At 48.0% G+C, this 23132-nt stretch overlaps 1 protein-coding gene across 5 annotated transcripts in view; it reads left to right on the top strand.

The window, feature by feature from the left end:
* The first annotated feature begins 5840 nt into the window (after positions 1-5840).
* Positions 5841-23132, top strand: part of EML2 (EMAP like 2) — a 55528-nt gene continuing 38236 nt past the window's right edge. Inside the window, exons 1-4 of one of the 5 annotated variants that reach the window (XM_033158582.1) lie at positions 5841-5959; positions 14698-14880; positions 17966-18086; positions 20374-20469. In XM_033158582.1, coding sequence (XP_033014473.1) covers positions 5947-5959; positions 14698-14880; positions 17966-18086; positions 20374-20469 — 413 coding nt within the window. In that variant the 5' untranslated portion in view covers positions 5841-5946. Of the gene's footprint in view, positions 5960-6134; positions 6217-8410; positions 8525-14697; positions 14881-17965; positions 18087-20373; positions 20470-21412; positions 21613-23132 lie in introns of those variants that run through there. The other 4 variants (XM_033158581.1, XM_033158583.1, XM_033158585.1 and 1 more) reach the window with 4 other exon arrangements.

Raw genomic sequence — 23132 nt, 5'->3', positions numbered from 1 at the left:
CTTTCTCTCTCCCGTCAGCTTCTTTCTCACTTTCCTGTATCAAGGCGGGCACTAAACATTCTCGGCCAACGTGTTAGCGTTTTGCACAGGTTCAGGGCCCAACCTTCAGCAAATTATTCCCCCAAGATATAGGGAGTTCAGGGCAGAAGGAGAGTTTCCTGTGGAGGAGAAAGCACTGGAAACTTAGTGTTTCTGTAATAACCTTTTTGTTTACAAACGTACAGGTTGAGCAGATATCCTGAGGACATGGAAGCAAGCCTGTAGGCCACCAGTTCCAGCTGGAAAGCAATCTCAGCCCTTGCAGATTAAAAAAAACAAACAATAGCACAGTATATGTCAATAAAGCCTGGTGGCTGGGATGAGGCCACCTACCAACAGACAGGGCCGGTGCTAGGGTTTTTTGCGCCCTAGGTGAGATCAAATTCTGGCGCCCTCCCCCCCCCCCGGCCAATTGAAGGAAGGAAGGAAGGAAGGGCGAGAGAGAGAGAGAAAGAGAGAGAGAGAGAGAGAGAGAGAGAGAGAGAGAAGGAAGGAAGGGGGAGAGAGAGAGGAAGGAAGGAAGGAAGGAAGGAAGGAAGGGAGGGAGGAAGGGAGGGAGGGAGGGAGAGAGAGAGAGAGAGAGAGAGAAGGAAGGAAGGAAGGAAGGAAGGAAGGAAGGAAGGAAGGAAGGGTGAGAGAGAGAGAGAGAGAGAGAAGGAAGGAAGGAAGGAAGGAAGGGCGAGAGAGAGAGGAAGGAAGGAAGGAAGGAAGGAAGGGAGGGAGGGAGGGAGGGAGGGAGGGAGGGTGAGAGAGAGAGAAGGAAGGAAGGAGGGTGTGAGAGAGAGAGAAAGAGGGGAAAGGAAGGAAGGGGAGAGAGAGAGAGAGGGAGAGAGAGAGAGAGAGAGAGAGAAGGAAGGGGTGAAAGAGAGGGAGGGACGGAGGGAGGGAAGAGAGAACGAAGGGGTGAGAGGGAAAGAAAGAGAGAGGGGGAAAGGGGAGGGAGGGGTGAGAGGGAGAAAGAAAGAGAGACAAGGAAGGAAGAGGTGAAAGAGAGGGAGGAGGGAGGGAGGGAGGGAGGGAAGAGAGAGGGGGGAAGGAAGCCTGCTCTTGCAAGAGGCGATGGCAGGATGAGCACCCCAAAAGGAGCGCTTTCGGGGTGCCGATCGCATCGCCACCTCTCGTAGGGGCAACCGCATCTCCCTTCTCCCCGGCTCTCTGTGGGGTGGGCAGAGGGAAAGCAGCTCAGACGGAGCCCTCCCTCGCCGCTTGCCCCAAAGCAGCGGGGCTAGGCAGGAGCTAAGTGTCTCCTGCTCAACCCCACTGCTCCAAAGCAAGCCGCGAGAGAGGGAAACAGAGCCCTCCCTTGCAGTTCGCCCCAAAGCAGCGGTGCTGGGCAGGAGCTAAGCGGCTGCTGCCCAGCCCCGCTGCTCTGCAGCTGGCGGCGGAGGGGGGCGGAGAAGCCCGATTTTGGGCTGCTCGCCACTCTGCCGCTGGTGGAGGGGGCAGAGAAGCCCGATTTTGGGCTGCTCCCCCCTCCCCCGCCACTCTGCTGCTTCCGGAGCGGCGGCGGGGGGGGGGGGCAGGCTGGCCAGCGCCCCTTCCATTTTGGCGCCCTAGGCAATTGCCTAGTTCACCTAAATGGACGCGCCGGCCCTGCCAACAGACACTATGAGCAATATGTCTACAGGACAGGTGACAACTGTCTGGGGCAGAGCTCAGGGGGCAGTCTGGCTCATCACCCAGCTTCAGTCTTTTGACTTAAGGCATTTGACGCAAGAAGGAAGATTATAGTTTGCTGACCGAAGAAAGCATTGACTAAGCCTCTGTTGCGCCAGCAAGGAGCAGAGTTGTTTTAAGATGGAGGCAAATTGTCTTTAATCATTCATGGCTGTTAAATATTCATCCTCTCCACCTCTGACACATGCGCAGAGAGAGAAGCATGACACAATCATCCCTGGGCTCCCTCCCTGCATCTCTGCCCTAACAGCAATCCCTACTAACATACTGAAATGTTAGGAAATCCTCCCACCGAGTGAAAACCACCACCCTTAACCAAATAAGTTCCAACATTCATAATGCCCTGCCTTGACCCGTGCTGGCCTTCACATCAAGAAACGAAGGACAGCCTTCCCCTGGTGCCCTCCAGATGTTTTGGCCAAACTCCCATCAGCCCCAGCCAGCACTAGGTGAAGCCAGCACCTGGTTGGCCAAGCGTGACCTGGAAGTAGGGTTGCCATATTTAAAAAAGTGAAGATCAAATCCAGACACAAAAGTTGTTGAGCTTTTTTTGCAGCTCTACCTGGAAGTGGCCATTTAACATTTGCATTCGTTACAATTATATTCCTAGAAATGTATGTTCCAAGTTAAAGAATCCAAAAAACATTATACTGTGTAAAGGCTTAAGAGCAGGTTTTGAATCTTGATTAAAAGAATGCTCTGCTGTGTTTAAGATCTAGTCCAGACTTCAGCTAGTTAGTTCCACAACTGCAAACATTTTCACTTTCTCCATTGGCAAGTCCGTGGAACAAGCCCAAACAGAATGGAGAAAGAGAAGGGAGGGTCTAAAACCAAGAACCTGATAAGCTGAGTGAGTGGAAACCACATTTACGCAATCTGCAGCCCCTCCAATCTTGCTTCAACTAGCTTTATCTGAAAGACCACCTCCTTCCGTACAGACCCACTTGGGTGCTGAGATTCGCAGAGGGGTCCCTCTCCATAGTTTCTCCTTCAGAGGCTTAGGGTGGTGGCGGCCTATGAGGCCTTCTCTGTGGTGGCCTCCAAGCTATAGAACTCCCTTTTCACACAGGTGTGCCTGGCACCTTCATTAACTTCAGGAGCAGGGGCGGTTTTAGGGCAGTGTGACCGATTCAGAAACTTGAGAGCTCAAAGTCTTTCCACTGTCAGGATATAGCTGAAGTCGCATCTCTTTACCGTGGCCTTTGACACTTGAGGCGCATGTTTTAAGGACCTACTTATTTTACAGTTGCAAGTTGTTTCTATTTTTTTAATATTATGTTTTAATGCTGGAACCTGCCCTGGGGCATTCGGGTAAAGGGCAGGTACTAAATAAAGAAACAATTAAAAAGTGAAATATCTAGGTGTGAAAATGATGGCTAAAAATCTGAATTTGTATAAAGATAATTATGAGAAATTATGGAATGAAATCGAGAGAGATTTAGATATATGGTCCAATCTGAAATTATTGTTGCTAGGTCAAATCGCCACTGTGAAAATGAATGTATTGCCTAAGATGTTGTTTTTATTCCAAATGATTCCAATCATTGACAATACAAAATGTTTTAAAGAATGGCAAAAAATAATATCTAAGTTTATCTGGCAGGGGAAGAAACCAAGGATTAAGTTTAAGTTAATAACAGATGTAAAAGAAAGAGGTGGTTTCGCCCTGCCAGATTTAAAGATTTACTTTGAAGCAGCTACCTTTTGCTGGTTAAAGGATTGGTTTATGCTAGAAAATGCTGATTTGTTAGATTTAGAAGGTTTCGATAATGTGTTTGGTTGGCATGCATATTTATGGTATGAAAAGGTTAAAGCCCATGAAAGGTTTAAGAACCATATAATCAGAAAATCATTGTTTAATGTATGGATGAGATATAAAGATCTGTTGGAAAGATGGATGGATCTCACCACTAGCAGCTAAGGGGCATAAAATATTAAATATGGAATTTAAATGGTTGAAATACAGTGATTTGTTGGTGGAAGAGGATAATAAGTTTAAATTGAAGCCATATGAACATCTCAAAAATAAGTTAAACGATTGGTTGCAATATCATCAGATTAATGAGATGTTCAGAATGGATAATAAAAATATAGGTTTTCAATCAGAGAAATCTAAACTGGAAACAGAATTGTTGGACACAAAGATGAAAAACCTTTCTAGAATGTATAATTTATTGCTGGAGTGGCATACAAAAGATGAACAAGTTAAATCGGTTATGACTGATTGGGCGGAAGATGTGGGGCACAATATAATGTTAAATGCATGGGGAAAGTTGTGGAAGGAGGCCCTTAAATTCACTGCATGTACAGCCTTGAAAGAAAACATGATGAAGATGATGTACAGATTGTATTTAACACCTGCTATGCTGGCTAAGGTGTATCGTATTTCTGATAATAAGTGCTGGAAATGTAAGGAGAAAGAAGGGACCTTCTACCACATGTGGTGGACCTGCCCAAAGGTAAATGACTTCTGAGAAAGGATTTATAATGAAATTTAAAAAGTGTTGAAAAACACATTTATTTAAAAAAAAAACCAGACACCTTTTTACTTGGAATAGTAGGTCAAGAAATCCCCAAGAAAGATACTACATTCTTTCTGTATGCCACAACAGCTGCTAGACTTTGCATTTTGTGTAAAAGGTCTATTGTTAGAAGGAAAACTAAAGAGGTGTGCATGAGAATGAGTGAGAGAGGGCAAAGAGAGATTTATCTTTTATGGGTAAAGTAGACAGAAGGAGCCGATTTGTTTAAACGGAGTGGGCTGGAGTTATATTCCCTTACTGTGCCACTAGATGTCACAAAAGACCCATGAATATAAAGTGGGAAGGACTGAATGATGTACTTCTGTAGCAAGGCATAATTAACTTATGGAATTCATAGCCACTGGGAGGTTGGGTTGGGTTAGCAATTTGCTGAAGTGGCTTTAAAGGGATTAGATTGATTCATGGAGAAGGAGCACACTCCAACCCATGATCGTCCACTGTTAGCAATAGCTAGTTAGAAATAGAGCAGTCATGGTTGGAAGCAACAAAGAATCTCGTGGTGGCACCTGGAAAACCAACAGATTTACTGGGGCATAAGCTATGGTGGACTAGAGCTGTTTAAAGGGTACAACAGCTCTTGCCAAAAACAAACAACAACAAGCAGTGTAGAAGAGAGTCACAAGTGTGTCATGTTTGGAGACAGAATACCTGTGCCAATGGGGTGGTATTTTATTGATAGGCCTGGTATCTATCTGGTATTTCCTCCAAGATGCTCAAGGTAGCATACAGAGGTTTATTGTCTTTTATCCGCACAAGCAGCTTGTGAGATACATTAAGTCTGTCTTGCTGGCTCCCTTGTCCCTGCCAATTCACTATTGCAAGCAGATGCAGCAGCAAGGAACTGATACGGTACCAAGAGATGCAGCCGTATCCTGCAGCAGTGAGTGCCAAAGGCCAATTATATTAAGGATTCGGGGGGGGGGACTTTCTGCCAGTAAGAGCTGTTCCGACAGTGGGATTGAACGTAGTGGGTTCTCCTTCCTTGCAGGTTTTAAAGCAGAGGTTGGATGGCCACCTGTCATGAATACTTTAGCTGAGATTCCTGCACTGCGAGGGGTTGGAATAGATGACCCTTGGTAGTCCCTTCCAACTCTAAAATTCTATGACTCTATGATATTGGGGAAGGGTATTCCTCTGATTTAGTTTTGAATTGCCTGCATTCAGAAAACAGGAAAGACTATAAGGTAGCAGCGGATGGGACTGAGGTGGGAAAGTTTACAAATCTTGGGTTGCAGCCAACGTCAGCCCTACTCAGAGTAGACCCGTTGAAATTAATGGGCGAGGACTAATCTAGGCCCATTAGTTCCAACGGGTCTACTCGGAGCACATAACTTGGTTGGATGCAACCCTCCCCCCCCCATATTATTTAAAAACCAAGCATCCCTAGTAAACACCAACTCCATCTCCGCCTACAAAAAAAGCAAAAAAAGGGGGTGAAGATCTGAAGAGGAGAAAAAGAGCGAGAGAGAGATTTAGCAAGGAGGAGCTGTGTGGGTGGGGCTGGGGGGTTGTGGGTGGGGCTCCATGTGAGCTGAAGGTAGGGGCGGTGTGTGTGTTGTGTGTGTGTGTGTGCAGGCGCGGGTGTGTAATGTGTATGTAATTTGATTTGCTTAAAGCGGGGACTTGAAGAGAGGGCAGCCCAGCGAGGGGGCCCTTAGCGGAGCCACTGGGGTGCTTAGCCAAGAGGATGCAGGAAAGAGGTGGGTTGCTATGGTAACGGGAGGCAGGCATGCAGGGGACCAAGCGGGAGGGAGAGGCGGGTGGAGAGGCAGAAGGAGCCAAGGTGTGAGCGAAGGAGGGCAGGCAGGAGGGAGGGAGGTGGGGGGCCGGGTGGGTGGGGAGTCGGTCCTTGTGGGGGGGGGCTGTGGGGTGGGGGCGCAGGGTTCGGGCATGGCCGAGAGGATGCCCAGCTGTAGGATCCTGTACGACACCTCCTTGCTGCTGCAGTTCTGCAATGGTGAGTCCCTGCAGCGTCCGCGCGTCCCCCGCTGGACCACCGCCGGGGCTCCCTTCGGAGGCGCCTCCAGTCTGCCGGGAGCGCTCCATCTATCCATCCATCCAATCCATCCATACTTGGCTAGGATGCTGCAGACCTGGCTTCATCGCTTGCATGCGCGCACGCACGCAGAGAGCAAGGGAGGTGCCCGCTGGGCGCTCCGAGGCAGCTCTGCAAGAACTCCAAGGGATGGGGATGGGGGCGGGGCGGGTGCCTTTCCATGCCTAGGGATGGTCGAGCAGGGCTGGTGCGGCGCCAAAGGGGCATTGGGGCGGCAGGGAGGGGTGGTGAGTGCAAGGGGGCCGCTCGGCTGACCTGCTGCCCCCTTTCTGAGCAAGTCCCCGTGCGTGCGCTCGCCCGGCCCTGCCGCGATGCCACACCCCGCGCCCAAATGGGTCATCGCGCAGCTTAGCTCGCCGCCGCCCTCCACCCGCGCTTGTCCGCCCGATGCAAACTGGGAAATTCGCAACCAAGCCCATCATCATCATCCACCTCCATCCGTGAGCGGCTGGGTCAGGTGTGCGCTTTAACTCAGGAATAATTGCTCTGGAATAACTCTGCCACCTCCCGTTCTGCACCCGAAACCGCTAATTTCGGAATTAAACCTCTCGCATCGCCTATAATAAGCGCGCACGGAAATATGGGGGGGGGGGGGTCGAGCTAGCCAGCCAGCCAGCCTTCTGCCACAAATTTACCACTCCGATGGTGAGTAAAGTGGGTTAAAAGTACGTGCGAACTGCGAACTAATCCGTGCCAAGCGACCCTGAGTATGTGCCCCCACATACATCAAAATAAGGGTTCCAGGAGGGAACTCTGCACATGTTCCATATACTCTTTGTGCGAGTAAAACTATGCTTGTTCCAGGGCTGAGCCCTAGCATGCAACAGGTGATGAGGCTGAACCCTGTCTCAGATTTCCAGCTTGCACTCTTTATATGTTCAGATGCAGTGTTTTATGATAATACATGTCAAGAGCTGAGCCCTAGCATTCCGAACAGGTTCTGGGTTTCATTCTCAGGGCTGGGTTTTACTTTATTAAAAATAAATAAATTGTATCTCCACGGTTCTCAAGAGCTATCCCCACGACGACGGCTATTCAAATTTATTCCCACAACAACCTTGCTGGGTAGGTCGGGCTAAGAAATTGTGAGTGGGCCTAGGTCAGAGCTGAGGAGGTATTTGAAGCCGTCCTTGCACCTCCTTCGGCATACCCGTTTCTCTCTTTTTGGTCGAAACAAAATAGAAAAATCTTTCCAGTAGCACCTTAGAGACCAACTGAGTTTGTTCTTGGTATGAGCTTTCGTGTGCATGCACACTTCTTCAGATACACTGAAACAGAAGTCACCAGATCCTTAAATATAGTGAGGGAGTGGGGAGGGGTATTACTCAGAGGGTGGTGGGAATGGGTGATCAGCTGATAGGTGTGGAAAACCTGTTGACGACTCTTAACGGCTGCAATTAGTCTTGCAGGGAAAGGCAAGGGGTGAGATGGCTAAAGATAGCTTTGTTAAGTATAATGAGATAAGAATCCAATGTCTGTGTTCAGACCAGGTTTCTCCATGGTTCTAAATTTGTTGATTAGTTGCAATTCAGCCACTTCTCTTTCCAGTCTATTTCTGAAATTTCTTTGTATTAAGACAGCTACTTTGAGATCTTTTGTAGAATGTCCTGGGGGATTGAAGTGTTCTCCTACTGGTTTCTCTGTCTTGTGATTCCTGATATCAGATTTATGTCCATTTATCCTTTGGCGTAGGGTTTGGCCTGTTTGTCTCTTTTTGGTGCCAGCCTTAATTTGCGCATCTTCCCCATAGCAGGAGCACTCCCTCCCGCAAAAAAAAATTCTCTTGCGCCCTTCTGCTTCTGAACTTCAAGGGGCTCGGGGCTGTTTGCACGTCACTTCTGACTGACCAGCGCCCTCCCGCCCTGCCCAAGGTCGCTGGACAGCATCAGCCGCGTCCAGGGGAACAGACTCCCCGTCCGTCCATCTCTCTCGCCTCTCAAACCTGGTACTCAGTCTGCCTGGCTGCAGCGTCCGCCCGCCGCTCGCGATTGGACGGCGCCTGGGAGATGCTGCAAAGAGGGAGGAGGGAGAAGCGAGCTAAGAAATAGGATTGCAGAGGAGGAGAACCCGAGAGGAGGCAAGCAAGCGCCCGGGTAGGGCAGGAGGAGGGGAGCGAGCCCCTGGCACTGCGGCAAAGGTCGTGAAAAGGGCAGGCAGGGGCAGCGTGGCGGCGTGGGCACCGGGCCCAGGGCAAACCCCAGCATGACAGGTGGGTGGCTGCTGGCCCTGCGCCCCTCGCTTCGCCTTTGCCCCAATTTGCCCGCGCCCAGCCCAATTCTGCATGCAGCCGCCCGCAGCCCCTGGGAATTCGAGGAACATTTGGGGGGTGGGAGGAAGAAACAACACACGCGGGTAGTGCGTGTGTGTGTGAGTGTGTGCAATGCACACGCCAAATGTCGAGGCGCCTGAGCCGTGTCTTCGTCGTGAGGAGGAAGGATGGCAATATTGCTCGGGAAAGGCTGGGTTGGGGGAAGCGCAGCGAGGAGCTGTTCCAGTGCCATTTCTAAGAGGTGCCAGAAGAAAAGCTTGGCAAGGAAGGTGGGGAAAGGGAACTGACGTGCCTGCGCGGATCGCTCTCTCAAAACATGCCATCCACCACACCAACCTCCGAGCCTAGAAGAAAAGCGGGGGAAATCAGCCGACTTCATTGAAAACTCAGTTCCCCCCCCCCAGAGGCAGGCACCATAATCACACCCTGATTACTGACCACAGGAGAGAAAAGCTTAAATTCCCCAGCCCTGGGACTTCTTTTCAGCTGCTATCAAAGGCATGGGATTTAAATAAAAGAGAATGCATGCCTCTGAGAATGCGCAGAGTGCCTTCCCAGGTTTATCATGCACGCCAACAATGAAAAATAAAAAAAAAATTCCTTCCAGTAGCACCTTAGAGACCAACTAATTTTGTTTGTTGTTTCAGTGTGTCTGAAGAAGTGTGCATGCACACGAAAGCTCATACCAAGAACTAACTTAGTTGGTCTCTAAGGTGCTACTGGGAGGATTTTTTTTTTTTTTTTGCTTTGACTATGGCAGACCAACACGGCTACCTACCTGTAACCAACAACGAAGGACTCGCAAGGCTTTCATGTCAGAGAATGAAGTTTCTGGCTATCCCTCCCAGCATCCCTGTTTTGAGAAGTTAGCAGAAGGGGAAATGCACTTTTTATTTGCACAGGGGAAGTTCTGCGACCAGCAGGCCCCAGGTCCTATTCCTTGCCCTGGTCAGCCTCAGAAAGGAAGCTCTCCTGGCAGAATACCTGTGTAGCTCCTGAGACAGACAGCACATGGCACTTGCTTGTCAGGAAGGCAGCAAGAGAAAACCAGGGTGGAAAAACAAAACAGTAAACAAGACCGCCTGTCTTGAACAGCCCTTGAAACATTTTTTTAGCTGCAGAGAGGCCAGATCAATGTATTCCCAGCCTGGAGAAGAGAAGGTGAAGGGGTGATATGATAGCCATGTTCAAATATATAAAAGGATGTCATATAGAGGAGGGTGAAAGGTTGTTTTCTGCTGCTCCAGAGAAGCGGACACGGAGCAATGGATTCAAACTGCAAGAAAGAAGATTCCACCTAAACATTAGGAAGAACTTCCTGACAGTAAGAGCTGTTTGGCAGTGGAATTTGCTACCAAGGAGTGTGGTGGAGTCTCCTTCTTTGGAGGTCTTGAAGCGGAGGCTTGACAGCCATCTGTCAGGAATGCTTTGATGGTGTTTCCTGCTTGGCAGGGGGTTGGACTGGATGGCCCTTGGGGTCTCTTCCAACTCGAGGATTCTAGGATTCTACGATTTAAGAGAACCATTAGCTAGCCCATAATACACCTTAGCCTTCGAAGGCACAGCATCCTTGGAGGCTGGTCACAGCACAATCCTATGAATGTTTCAGTGGGGCTTACTTCTAAGTAAGTGCGGGTAGGATTCAGAGATAGCATTTTAAATACTGGTAAAAGTAAGTGTTCTCCCCTCCCCACTCTTCCAGTATATAAGTGAACTGGGGATTTTAATACACATTATTGACCATGATTACAGAATTTTGGGTGGTAGTTATTCCAGATTAATTATTACAAGAGTGGATATGGCACCAGGGTGGCGAAAGTGCGATTTCAAACAGTGGTGTTATCCCTCGTATTTTCAATGCACACTTGAAACCGCGTTATTCCGCGTTAACTGACGCCAGTTGCTTTTGGTATGTGGTTTACGCCCTTGCCCCAAGAAAATCCTAATCCCTTTCCAAATATGCGAACGATATAATCTGATGCCCGCGTACCTGGGGGACAGGTGTGGCAGAGAGAGAAACCAATTTACTAAAAGCAGCTGGAAGTATCACTAAATTGCCACTAGTGGGCAGCGTCTGCAAGAAACTGGACCTTACTGATCGCTCCTTTGATCCACAAAATTCAAGAGCTCCCCAAACATATATTTTAATGCTTTTCTCTCAGTCCTCCCATATGTAGAAGCAGGCAGGGCTTCAGCCCAGGGGTTATATTATATATAATATAAAAATTAAACGCATTTGGCTTTTTCATTATCTGTGGGTTCCTTTAGTGGGTGGGATATTTTAATCCTCCTTTTAAAAAATATGGAACGCTTTTTAGATTTTTCTGTGCTTCGTTTTACGTAGGTTTTAAGTGCATCTTATTTACTTGTTTATTATTGTAAGTCGCTTTGGGTTGAATTTGCAAGAAAAACAACTAAGAAATGTAACGAATAATCATCAATGCACTATGCATTGCCTGCAACCCGCTTGAATGATTTGCTCTTTTCACAATGACTGTGGCATTGCCATCACCCAAATTTCTTCATTTATTTCATAAAATTTATGCATCCCTTGATAAAATTTATGCACTTCTTGAATGCCGAATTCATGTGGATAGAGGCTCAGATTTGACCAGGACAGGATCACTGTTTCAACAGTTTATTTGTACAGTATATATTTTGGTAATGATATACATATATATTAAAGGTAAAGGTAAAGGGACCCCTGACCATCAGGTCCAGTCGTGTTCGACTCTGAGGTTGCGGCGTTCATCTCGCTCTATAGGCCAAGGGAGCTGGTGTTTGTCCGCAGACAGCTTCTGGGTCATGTGGCCAGCATGACAAAGCCGCTTCTGGCGAACCAGAGCAGCGCACGGAAACGCCGTTTACCTTCCCGCTGGAGCGGTCCCTATTTATCTACTTGCACTTTAATGTGCTTTCGAACTGCTAGGTGGGCAGGAGGTGGGACTGAGCAACGGGAGCTCACCCCGTGGCAGGGATTCGAACTGCCGACCTTCTGATCAGCAAGCCCTAGACTCTGTGGTTTAACCCACAGTGCCACCTGGGTCCCTTATACATATATATTACTCAATAATTTATTTAATTGATTATCTACTTATTTAACAAATATACAGATTCATTACAAATGTAACATAGCTACATATAAAATCTCATGGCAATATAAAATTATGTTTTCCATATTGGTAATTTAATAATAACACCATAAGCTCGTGACTGATAATCACATTCTCATAAAATTAGGCTAGTCATTGAGAAGTAATTCTAATATATTATTATTATTATTATTATTACAGTCATACCTCTGGTTGCGAACGGGATCCGTTCTGGAGCCCCGTTCACAACATGAGCAGCGCGCAACCTGAAACGCCGCGTCTGCGCATGTGCGTGATGCGATCCGGCGCATGCGCAAACCGCTGAACCCAGAAGTATCCCGTTCCGATACTTCCGGGCTCGGCGAGTTCATAACCTGTGACAAATGCAACATGCAGCATTCATATCTAGAGGTATGACTGTATTATTATTTAATTCTAATATGATATTATTATTATTATTATTATTATTATTATTATTATTAATCTGTTCTCTTGCCTAGTGCAACCCAAAGTGACTTCCAACCAAACAAGCAAGCAGGCAACAAACCCCACATAGATACATTCAAACCAAGAGGAAAGAGAACTACTTTAAAAAACATCCCACCTATTCCTAAAAGACAATAGATTGTTTAATTAGCAAAAGGCCTGGGAAAAGAGGAACGTTTTTGCCTGGTGCCTAAAGATATGTAAGGAAGACACCAGGTGAGCCTCCCTGAGGAGAGCATTTGACAAATGAGAAGCCACAGCAGGATAGGCCCCGTTTCTTGTGTGGCCACCCTTTGGACCTCTCGAGGAGGAGGCACACAAATAGGGGCCTCAGATGGTGACCTCAGGGTCTGGGTTGGTTCCTATGGGCAGAGGTGGTCCTTAAAATATTGTGGTCCTGAGCCGTTTAAGGTTTTATAGGTCAGAAACAGTACAATGGTACCTTGGTTCTCAAACTTAATCCGTTCTAGAAGTCCACTCCAAAACCAAAGCGTTCCAAAACCAAGGCGCGCTTTACCGTAGAAAGTAATGCAAAACGGATTGATCGGTTCCAGACTTTTAAAAACAACCCCTAAAACAGCAATTTAGCATGAATTTTACTATCTGACGGGACCATTGATCCATAAAATGAAAGCAATAAAAAATGTACTGCAGTCACGCAATCAATCAATCAATCAATCAATCAGTAGCTGAACTGGGTTCCGCACAGTCACAAAAAGAGCCGCAAAAACACAAAATGAATAGCAAAAACAGACAGACCGCAGCGTAACACTCAAAACGGAAGCGTGGCGTTCACATCGGAAGTGCAACACCCAAAACGGAGCACGTTCGGCTTCCAAAAAAAGTTCGCAAACCGGAACACTTACTTCCGGGTTTGCAGTGTTTGGGTTCCAAGTTGTTTGAGTACCAAGGCGTTTGAGAACCAAGGTACAACTGTATGTTGATTTGGGACTGGAAACTAACTGGCAGCCACAACCAGAGTAATATGCTCAAACCGTCTTGCTCCGGTGAGCAACCTGGCTGCCGAATTCTGCACCAACCAAAGTTTCCAAACCGTCTTCAGAGGCAGAAAAAGGAATGAAATACCTCAATTTGTGTTCCTCTTTCGGTTCACTTTAAATTCTCTAAAGAGCTCCCATTCCTGTCCCAATCTATTAGTTTGATACTCCCCTCATTTCGCAGACACAGCACAAGTTATTCTGTTCAATGGTTTCATAAACCATTTCCTAAATTGATGAGTTTCCTTTTGCTTCTGATAATTCGCATATATAATGCATGCTGCTGTGGTCATATTATCCAATAATTTCTATTTTGGGGAATTGAATCTTTGATATATATTCATAAATGCGTTTTTTTAAAATCAAAGGGTATTTCAAATAGATTGATATTGATATAAGCTGCACAGCGATATGAAAAGGCCATAAAACTGTTGGCTCCATCATCTAATCCTCATGACCTGTTGTAATTTACTTGGCAAACGGCACCTCCTCTTACTCCCTCCTGTATTTTGGTGGGCTCTGCCTGTCATCCTTTCATAAAGAAGTCAAAACAAAACAAAATAAAAAATTCCTTCCAGTAGCACCTTAGAGACCAACTAAGTTTGTTCTTGGTATGAGCTTTCGTGTGCATGCACACTTCTTCAGATACACTGAAACAGAAGTCACCAGACCCTTATATATAGTGAGAGGGTGGGGAGGGGTATTACTCAGAAGGGTGGTGGGAATGGGTTTTTGGCAGATAGGTGTGGTAAACCTGTTGGCGACTGTTAACGACTGCAGTTGGTCTTACAGGAAAAAGCAAGGGGTGAGATGGCTAAAGATAGCTTTGTCATGTATAATGAGATAAGAATCCAATGTCTTTGTTCAGACCAGGTCTCTCCATGGTTTTAAGTTTGGTAATGAGTTGCAATTCAGCAACTTCTCTTTCCAGTCTATTTCTGAAATTCCTTTGTATTAAGACAGCTACTTTGAGGTCTTGTATAGAATGTCCTGGGAGACTGAAGTGTTCTCCTACTGGTTTCTCTGCCTTGTGATTCCCGATATCAGATTTATGTCCATTTATCCTTTGGCATAGAGTTTGGCCTGTTTGTCCAATATAGAGAGCTGAAGGGCACTGTTGGCATTTAATGGCATACACAATGTTGGAAGATGAGCAATTAAATAGTCCTGAGATGGTATGTTTGATGTTGTTGGGGCCAGTAATGGTGCTGTCCGGGTGTATGTGGCAGCAAAGTTGGCATCTGGGTTTATTGCAGGCTCTGGTACCAGTGTCCATGTTAAGGTGACTTCTGTTTCAGTGTATCTGAAGAAATGTGCATGCACACGAAAGCTCATACCAAGAACAAACTTAGTTGGTCTCTAAGGTGCAACTGGATGGATTTTTAAATTTTTTATCTTGTTCTGACTATGGCAGACCAACACGGCTACTTACCTGTAACTACCTTATTGGGTTATTTTGACAAATGACGTGTAGCACCTGCTGTCTTAGAAAATGGCTCGCCTCTTCTTTCTCACCTGACCCCTTCTGTCCCCCCAGATGATAACTTGTCAGCCATCAGCGGGATGGAGGTGGACGACCGCATCTCCTACCTGGAGCAGCGGCTGCAGCTGCAGGAAGATGAGATCCAGGTGCTGAAGGCCGCCCTGGCTGATGTCCTGCGGCGTCTCAGCACCTGCGAGGAGAACGGGCTCAGCCTGCAGAAAAGGGGACCCAGCAAAGGTATCAGGGTGTTTGTTGGTGGGGACGCACTGGGTGTGGGGGTGTCCGTCCGTCTGTCCTGAAACTCCCTTGTCTCCGGGTTTTTTTCTTCCCGTAAATAGTTTTTATTAATTTTTAGTCAAATACAAACACAAAAATTATTTACAATAACTTTACAAATGAAGATAAGATAAAAATAAAGAATTATATCACTCCAAACATTTGCAGCTTAGATCCATAGACTTCCCTTCTTTCATATTATGTCTTCCTTATATCTTACATCTATATTTCGCACGTCAAATTTCAATTTCATTCATTAAATTCCCTCTGTACTTCATATTCCTTTCTTTTTCTAGATTCACTTTTAAGACTTATAAATCCTCTCATATTTATGATAATTTCACTTACTAACAAAACTTTATGATACATTTTCCATTTTTTTAATACACCATGAGTTATATGTCAGTATTTCACAACTTGCATATCTTGTCCAAATATTCAATATACTTTCCCCATTCTTTTTTAAATGTTTCATCCCCCTGTTGTCTGACTCTCATTGTCATTTTTGCTATTTCCATGTATTCAGTGGTTTTCTGTTGCCACTGCTGGACAGTTGGTATTGTCTTTTGTTTCCAGACCTGGGCCAACAGAAGTCTCGCCGCTGTTGTAGCGTATAAAAAAAAACTTATGATCTGAATTTTTGATCTCTGTTCCTACCATTCCTAGAAGGAATGCCTCTGGTAATTTAGCTCCCTTGTCTCTGGGTCAGCTACGCCCTTTAGCCAGATTTGTCCGGGTCCTTGACTTAACCAAACTGGGACATAATATTAATTCTTTTCTTCTTCTTTTTAAACCCACCCCTCCTCTTGTTGTTTATTAAAATGGAACGTGCTGTTTTCCAGCCCAAATAGGCCTACAGATGAGCAAGCAACATTACAGTGGTACTTTGGTTGTCGAACTTAATCTGCTCCAGGAGTCCGTTCGAATCCTGGAACCGTTTGAAAACGAAGGCACGGCTTCCGATTGGCTGCAGGAGCTTCCTGCACTCAAGCAGAAGCCGCGTCGGACGTTCAGCTTCCCAAAAAGTTCGCAAACTGGAACATTCACTTCCAGGTTTACAGTGTTTGGGACCCAATTGTAGGAGCCAAGGTGTTCGACAACCAAGGTACAACTGTCTAGCTTGGCAGGAGGAGGGACCGAGCAACAGGAGCTCACCCCGTCGCGGGGATTCGAACGGCCGACCTTCTGATCGGCAAGCCCTAGGCTCTGTGGTTTAACCCACAGCGCCACCTGCATCCCTATCTCCAGGTGTACGAAGGCCAAACTGCGTAGAAACTTGGCAAGCTCCAAACACACTGTATTTTTTCGTGTATAACATGCCCCCTATATTTTTAGGGACTCAAACTTAAGAAAATGGGGGGAGATTGCCCAGAATTGTTGAGCTTTTTCTGGGGGGGGGGGGAATTGCTGAAAATCGCTCACCCCCCGGCACGGAAAATCGCACACGTCGCCAAAGCCACCGATCGAATGCCTGATCGCCACAGACAGCCGCCAGTCGACCACACAATTGCCGCTATGGCAGTCTATCACCAACAGACCTCACCACAGCCAACAATCACCGCAGATAATTTGCTCACGGCTGCAACCAATCGCACGTCCCCCCCTCAGCACTATAAGACGAGCCCAATTTTTGGACATCATTTTATAATTTAAAAAACCCGTCTTATACACGGAAAAATACGGTATGTAGGACTGCCACAATTGGATGGCCGACAGAGGGTGGGGTGCAGTTTTAAGTGCTTAAGCAGCACGCAGGTGCAGATGGGGGGGGGGGAGTGCCCCCCCGCGCCAGCCTCACTGATGCTGGAAGTGAGCCTATATAGAAGGAAGGACTGTGCATGGGGAAAGGCAGGGGCTCTCATCCTTGCCCCCCCCGTGCTTTAAATCCGCCCCTTCCCACGGATTTAGATGTCTGAAGACGAATTACTTGGGCAGCCATCGATAGGGAGTTGCCCCTCCACCTGCCAGGTATCTGTTTCTAGGGCAGCATTTACTGATTCTTATTAACTTTCCCGCATTTGGTTGAGGAGGGCAACCAAAATGGTCCAAGGCCTGGAAACGATGCCTTATGAGGAACGGCTTAGGGAGCTGGGTATGTTTAGCCTGGAGAAGAGAAGGTTAAGGGGGGATATGATAGCCATGTTCAAATATATAAAAGGATGTCATATAGAGGAGGGTGAAAGGTTGATTTCTGCTGCTCCAGAGAAGCGGACACGGAGCAATGGATTCAAACTACAAGAAAGAAGATTCCACCTAAACATTAGGAAGAACTTCCTGACAGTGAGAGCTGTTTGGCAGTGGAATTTGCTACCAAGGAGTGTGGTGGAGTCTCCTTCTTTGGAGGTCTTGAAGCGGAGGCTTGACAGCCATCTGTCAGGAATGCTTTGATGGTGTTTCCTGCTTGGCAGGGGGTTGGACTGGATGGTCCTTGGGGTCTCTTCCAACTCTAGGATTCTATCTCAAGGGTCCAGAGTGTGGCTTACTGTTTCACGTGACAGTTTTTCCCAAAAATAAATAGGAAAATGGTGGCAGGTTTGCCAGGTCTCTTCGCAAATGGGCGGTGGGGGGAAGTGATGGGGGGGGGAGAGAAATGTATTTGGTTTTATACCTTTCCCCTCATCCCTTACCTCGTTCTTTGTCAAAATAAAATAAAATAAAATAAAATAAAAAATTCTTTCCAGTAGCACCTTAGAGACCAACTAAGTTTGTTCTTGGTATGAGCTTTCGTGTGCATGCACACTACAAGAACAAACTCAGTTGGTCTCTAAGGCGCTACTGGAAAGAATTTTTTATTTTATTTTATTTTATTTTGACTATGGCAGACCAACACGGCTACCCACCTGTAACTCGTTCTTTGTGTTACACCTTGCCTGATGAAGAGCTCTGGGGAACTCAGAATTGGACTAGGAGGGTGAATTTAGATACCCGAGATTCCTGCATTGCAGGGGGTTGGACTAGATGACTCTCTGGGTCCCTCCCAGCCCCACAATTCTGTGATTCTGCAATTGTGTCCCCGCCTGGAATTAACACACTGTCTCCTTTGCAGTTTACCAGCTGTTGAGGGGTCTGCCTTCCAGGCCTGGCTTGAGCAATGGGATCGTCCCCCAGAGGAGGGGCTACTCGACCTCCCCGTCGTCCCCCAAGAGAGAACTGCTTCCTGGGAAAAGGTGATGGGTCTTGGTCACAAGAGCGCCTTGCACAACGGCCTCCTGTTCCTCTCCCCTCTTGCTGCTGCTATTGCTAAATCTCTCGTTATCACAATTATTTAGCCGGGGGAGGCTGCAGGATTACTCTGAAACGTTTTGTATTGGCTGGCTGCGTTTTAAATGCATTTTTTAGCATGGTTCATGACTGGAAGCCAACCTTGAGGGCCAGTTTGAGCAAAAAAAAAAAAAAAATGTAGGTGATGAACAGAAGAGAGGAGGAAAGGAATTGGGGAATTTACACAAATCCAAATTTCAAATTCTGAAGTGATTGGTGGTTCTTCCAAAGCTCAGTTTTTAGGAGCACTTTAATTTTAAATAGTTCTACAAATATTTACCCGGAGTAAGGGGGAAACCCTCAATTTTTTTCCAGTTTGAAGAGATATTCAACAGCCAGGGGAGATTAGAGGAGACTTGAATGAGGCGCTTCAAAGCCACAGAATGCGGATAAAATTTTTCCACCGTGCAGGTTGGCTTCTTGTCAAAACTGGCTGTAACTTTCCCTGTTTCCCTTTCTCTCTCTGCAGGCTGGTTCAGGGAGAGAGGGAAGGCTTAGATGCTTTTTTTGTTTTCATTTGGCATGAATTAGAATTTAGTTTTCTTCCCCTCTCTTTTGAAAGGCCCGATTGTGACGGGCAGCGGTTGCTTTCAGAATATCTGCTGAGCTGAAAGATGATTAAGGTTGAATGGAGACTGGCAGGTGTATGGAACAGCACAAGGAGAACAGAAATTAAAATTATCTTTAAGAATCTGCTTGAATGGCTACCCTGTCGGGGGCCAGCATGCATTGAATCGGACCCAAGATCCATCGGCTTCTTGTTCCCAGTAGCTGTTAGTCAGCTGTTTAAAGGCTGGCTTCCAGTTTCTCTGAATACAGAGTGTCCACAAGGGGAAGGCAAAAAATGCGTCCAATATGCCTTTGCTGGCAAATTCACTGCCAGTGAGCCACTGTCGTTCTGCGTCCATCTTGTCTTTGCATAGGGGTTACAAGGACGCAGCAGCCCAGGTCTTGCAAGGAGAGTTAACAGATTAGAGAACTGGGCCAAAGCAAACAAGATGAATTTTAACAGGGAGAAATGTAAAGTAGTACACTTGGGCAAAAAAAAAATGAAAGGCACAAATACAGGATGGGTGACACCTGGCTTGAGAGCAGTACATGTGAAAAGGATCTAGGAGTCTTGGTAGACCACAAACTTGACATGAGTCAACAGTGTGATGCAGCAGCTAAAAAAGCCAATGCAATTCTGGGCTGCATCAATAGGAGTATAGCATCAGATTCTAGATCAAGGGAAGTAATAGCACCACTGTATTCCGCTCTGGTCAGACCTCACCTGGAATACTCTGTCCAGTTCTGGGCACCACAGTTCAAGAAGGATACTGACAAGCTGGAACGTGTCCAGAAGAGGGCAATCAAAATGGTCAAAGGCCTGGAAACGATGCCTTATGAGGAACGGCTTAGGGAGCTGGGTATGTTTAGCCTGGAGAAGAGAAGGTTAAGGGGGAATATGATAGCCATGTTCAAATATATCAAAGGATGCCCTATAGAGGAGGCAGAAAGGTTGTTTTCTGCTGCTCCAGAGAAGCGGACACGGGGCAATGGATTCAAACTACAAGAAAGAAGATTCCACCTAAACATGAGGAAGAACTTCCTGACAGTAAGAGCTGTTGGACAGTGGGATTTGCTGCCAAGGAGTGTGGTGGAGTCTCCTTCTTTGGAGGTCTTGAAGCGGAGGCTTGACAGCCATCTGTCAGGAATGCTTTGATGGTGTTTCCTGCTTGGCAGGGGGTTGGACTGGATGGCCCTTGTGGTCTCTTCCAACTCTAGGATTCTATAAAATCGAAAATTCTTTCTAGTAGCACCTTAGAGACCAACTGAGTTTGTTCCTGGTATGAGCTTTCGTGTGCATGCACACTTCTTCTAAGGTGCTACTAGAAAGAATTTTCGATTTTGTTTTGACTATGGCAGACCAACACGGCTACCCACCTGTAACTGAATCTAGGATTCTATGATTCTATGAGTTTCTTTGGTGCAGGGCCTCCAGTCTTTCGAAAAGCCATCTTGCGCGGAGAAGCGGTCTTGCAGGGTGCTTAGCTTTTCACGCAGCCGGCTCTCGGGCTCCTGCTATGCGCGCATCACGCTGCTTTCCTAGTTCCCTGCATCCCTCTTTCTCTTCGGCCGGCTCACCCTCCCCACCTGCCCGCCCCCCTTGGCCCTTGTCTGGCTATATTGCTGAGGCTGTCTCTCCCACAGCGGGCGAAGCTGCCCTTCTCCAGAGCGCCCAGCCTCCCTCAAGCGCGAGGCCGTCAAGGACCAGAGGAGCAACTCGTGCAGCGGCAAACGCGACGGGTACGTGTGAAAGAAGCCAGACCTGCAAATAAATCCCATCTATGGACGCTGAATGATCTTTATGAAAATTTGCACGCACATAATTCTAGGCAGGAAAATAAGCTCATTTTTTTCCTCGCAGCTCTGCTTCAGCAAAGCTCATTTGACTTGCGCCTAGCTAGCCCAAGCAGCGGAGTTTATTTGCTAGGGGCGCGCCTTCGCTTTTAGCAGCTCAGGTTCTGCAAGACCCGTTGATTCTACTTCGCAGAGCAGCAGCTGAGGTCTTGCAAAGCGCGCCTTGCTTCGACGCGAGCCAGCTTAGCTCAAGGAAAGCCTACCTAAACCGGAAGCAAAACGCGCCAGCAGAAAGGCGGAGAGGTTGCGAGATCGGGTTTCAAAGCGCGAGCAGGGAGGAAGCGGTGCCTCACTCCCCAAAACCGGATATCTCCTTCTTGAAGCGCGTAGCAGCAACCTTTCTCCGCCCCTGCCATACCGGGTGGGGAAGTTTCCTCCCCTCCCTGTCACTTTTAAAGCCACAGGTGCCCTCCCGGGGCCCTACCAGCGCGTCTACACGCGCACAGCAGGATTCACACGTGCACGGCCATCACGCATCTTAAGCCATCCCTCGGGAGCAGAACGGCCCTCGGCCCGCTAGTTGTGCCGGGACGAAACGGCGGCTGCTTCTCGCTTGCGCTCCGTGGGAAAACCGTCCGGTTTTTTCCCAAGCGCCTGAAACAGCGCTTCCCTTCTTTTCTTTTCTCTTCTCTCCGCCCCCCCCCCCGGCCGCCGCCTCCACTGCTTGTCACCAGCACGTAGAGGGTTAAAGAAAGGCCCCGGCCCGGGGGAGGGGAAGTGAAAGCCAGGAAGGAGGGGAAAGTTGGAAAGTTTCCCTCCCGGGCCCCATTGCTCCGCCGCATCCCCCGGGACGCGCCTTGCACTTCAGTTAGTTGCCTTGCATTTCCAGCTACCGGCGGGTGGGGCAAAAAGCAGCCCAGGCAGGAATCCTCCCCATCGCTGCTCGTAAGAAGCCTCCTCCCTCTCCGCCTCCGGAATATCAACTATAAAGAGCAGGAGGAGCCCTTTCCCCCCCATCCCAAGAGCAAAGCCGGGGGGCAGCTCCGGTGCATCCACGATGAAGAAGGCGGCAAGAAGCCTCAGCCCCAGGTAAGGCGGCGTTTGCGTTGATGGAGCGGCCGCTTTGGGTCTTCTTTCTTCTCCAGCTCCTATTTTCAACGCCAGGTGGATCATAGCGATAAAGAGTGCACCTGAGCACGTGCAGAGTGCAGTAAGCGCTGACTGCCCATCTCAAGGAATTTTATCCTACTCTTCAGCCTCGGTCCTTTTCCTCTTTAAAGAGAGGGGAATAATGCGTCTGCTTTGCCATCTTCTTTCGGGGGGGGGGGCACCTCGGATACGGTTGCTAAGTTTGGATATGAGTTTCTCTATGCTTAAGTGGGGAGGGAGTCCCGTCCCCCCCCCCATTAGTGAAGGGAGTTACCCAGGGTGCAAATTTTCCTTAAGATAGGTGACTTGGTTTTCTGGGCTTGGTTGGGCCTTCCATGCGAGGAATCACGAAGCAGCAGAATTGTGGAGCTGGACGGGACCCTCAAGGGTCATCCAGCCCAACCCCCTGCAATGCAGGAATCAAAGGATGGGGAGCTAGCTGTATGCCATCTCTGGGAGATGAGGCCAGCCCTGCAGGAACTTAGGGTTCCAGAAACAAATCGGGTATAGGGTGGGGGGACCCTTATTGCTGCAGTGCTTAGGGAAACCACAAAAGGGGCTGTAGAGGGGGCAACAGTGCTAATATTGCACTGCCGTAAGCTGGGGGGGGGCTGTTGGCATCACGACTGGTCCTTCTGTAGGGTGGTGGCTTTAGGTGCCACTGAGTGGCAGACGACCAGCTGGTTTTAAAAGTACTATATGAAGAATACCCTTCGGGTTTTCTGCCCCCTCCCCCAGTCCTGGAGGGTGCAGCCTGCAAGAAGCCGAGGGTGGGGAGCTCCAAGCCAATTCGATACAGGGCTGTTATTTCACCTGCAGCCCCATTTTCCTGCCTCGAACTTGCTTAAGGCACCTGTTTTGTTTCCTGGCATTGTGCCCAAGGGGAGGGGGACTGAATCCGAGGCCTATCCTGCCCCCCCCAACCCTCCTTGCCCCACAGCCTCAGCAAACTAGAGCCTTCCAGTGCCAGATGTGCAGCCCAAGAGAGGCGCAGGAATCCATCCTGGGGGGTCCTACAGCCTGTTCCTTGGTGCAGACAGGGGGGTCTTGCAGTGGTACCCTGGAGGGAGGGAGGGAGGGAGTGGGAGAGGAGGCCCATTGCCTTGGCTGATGCAAGATCCTAGCTAGCAGGATCCCCCCAGAGAGAGAGAGAGAAAGAGAACAAACAGGGAGGAGGAGGAGGCAGAATCCCCTGGGCAGGGCATGGAAAAGGGGTGGGGAACGCCCTGCCAACTGTTACTCTGGATGGAGGGAGATAAAAGAGACTCAGAAGACTGGCAGGGAGGTCGCCCCACCCTTCTCCAAAAGAGAGAAAGAGAAAGGGAGTTAGTTAACCCCTTGGTCGCTGAGTGGTGGGGGAGAGGCTGATGGTTTAAATGTTTCTCGGAACCAAAATCGAGCGGAGATACAAGTGCATTCCAGGGTCCCCAGGGGATCCTCTTCTGCAGAGATGCTGAGAA

The sequence above is a fragment of the Lacerta agilis genome, chromosome 8 (assembly GCF_009819535.1).
Source record: "Lacerta agilis isolate rLacAgi1 chromosome 8, rLacAgi1.pri, whole genome shotgun sequence".
NCBI classification, from domain to species: domain Eukaryota; kingdom Metazoa; phylum Chordata; class Lepidosauria; order Squamata; family Lacertidae; genus Lacerta; species Lacerta agilis.
The sequence above is the reverse complement of the archived record's forward strand: the minus strand, read 5'-3'. Positions and strand labels throughout refer to the sequence as shown.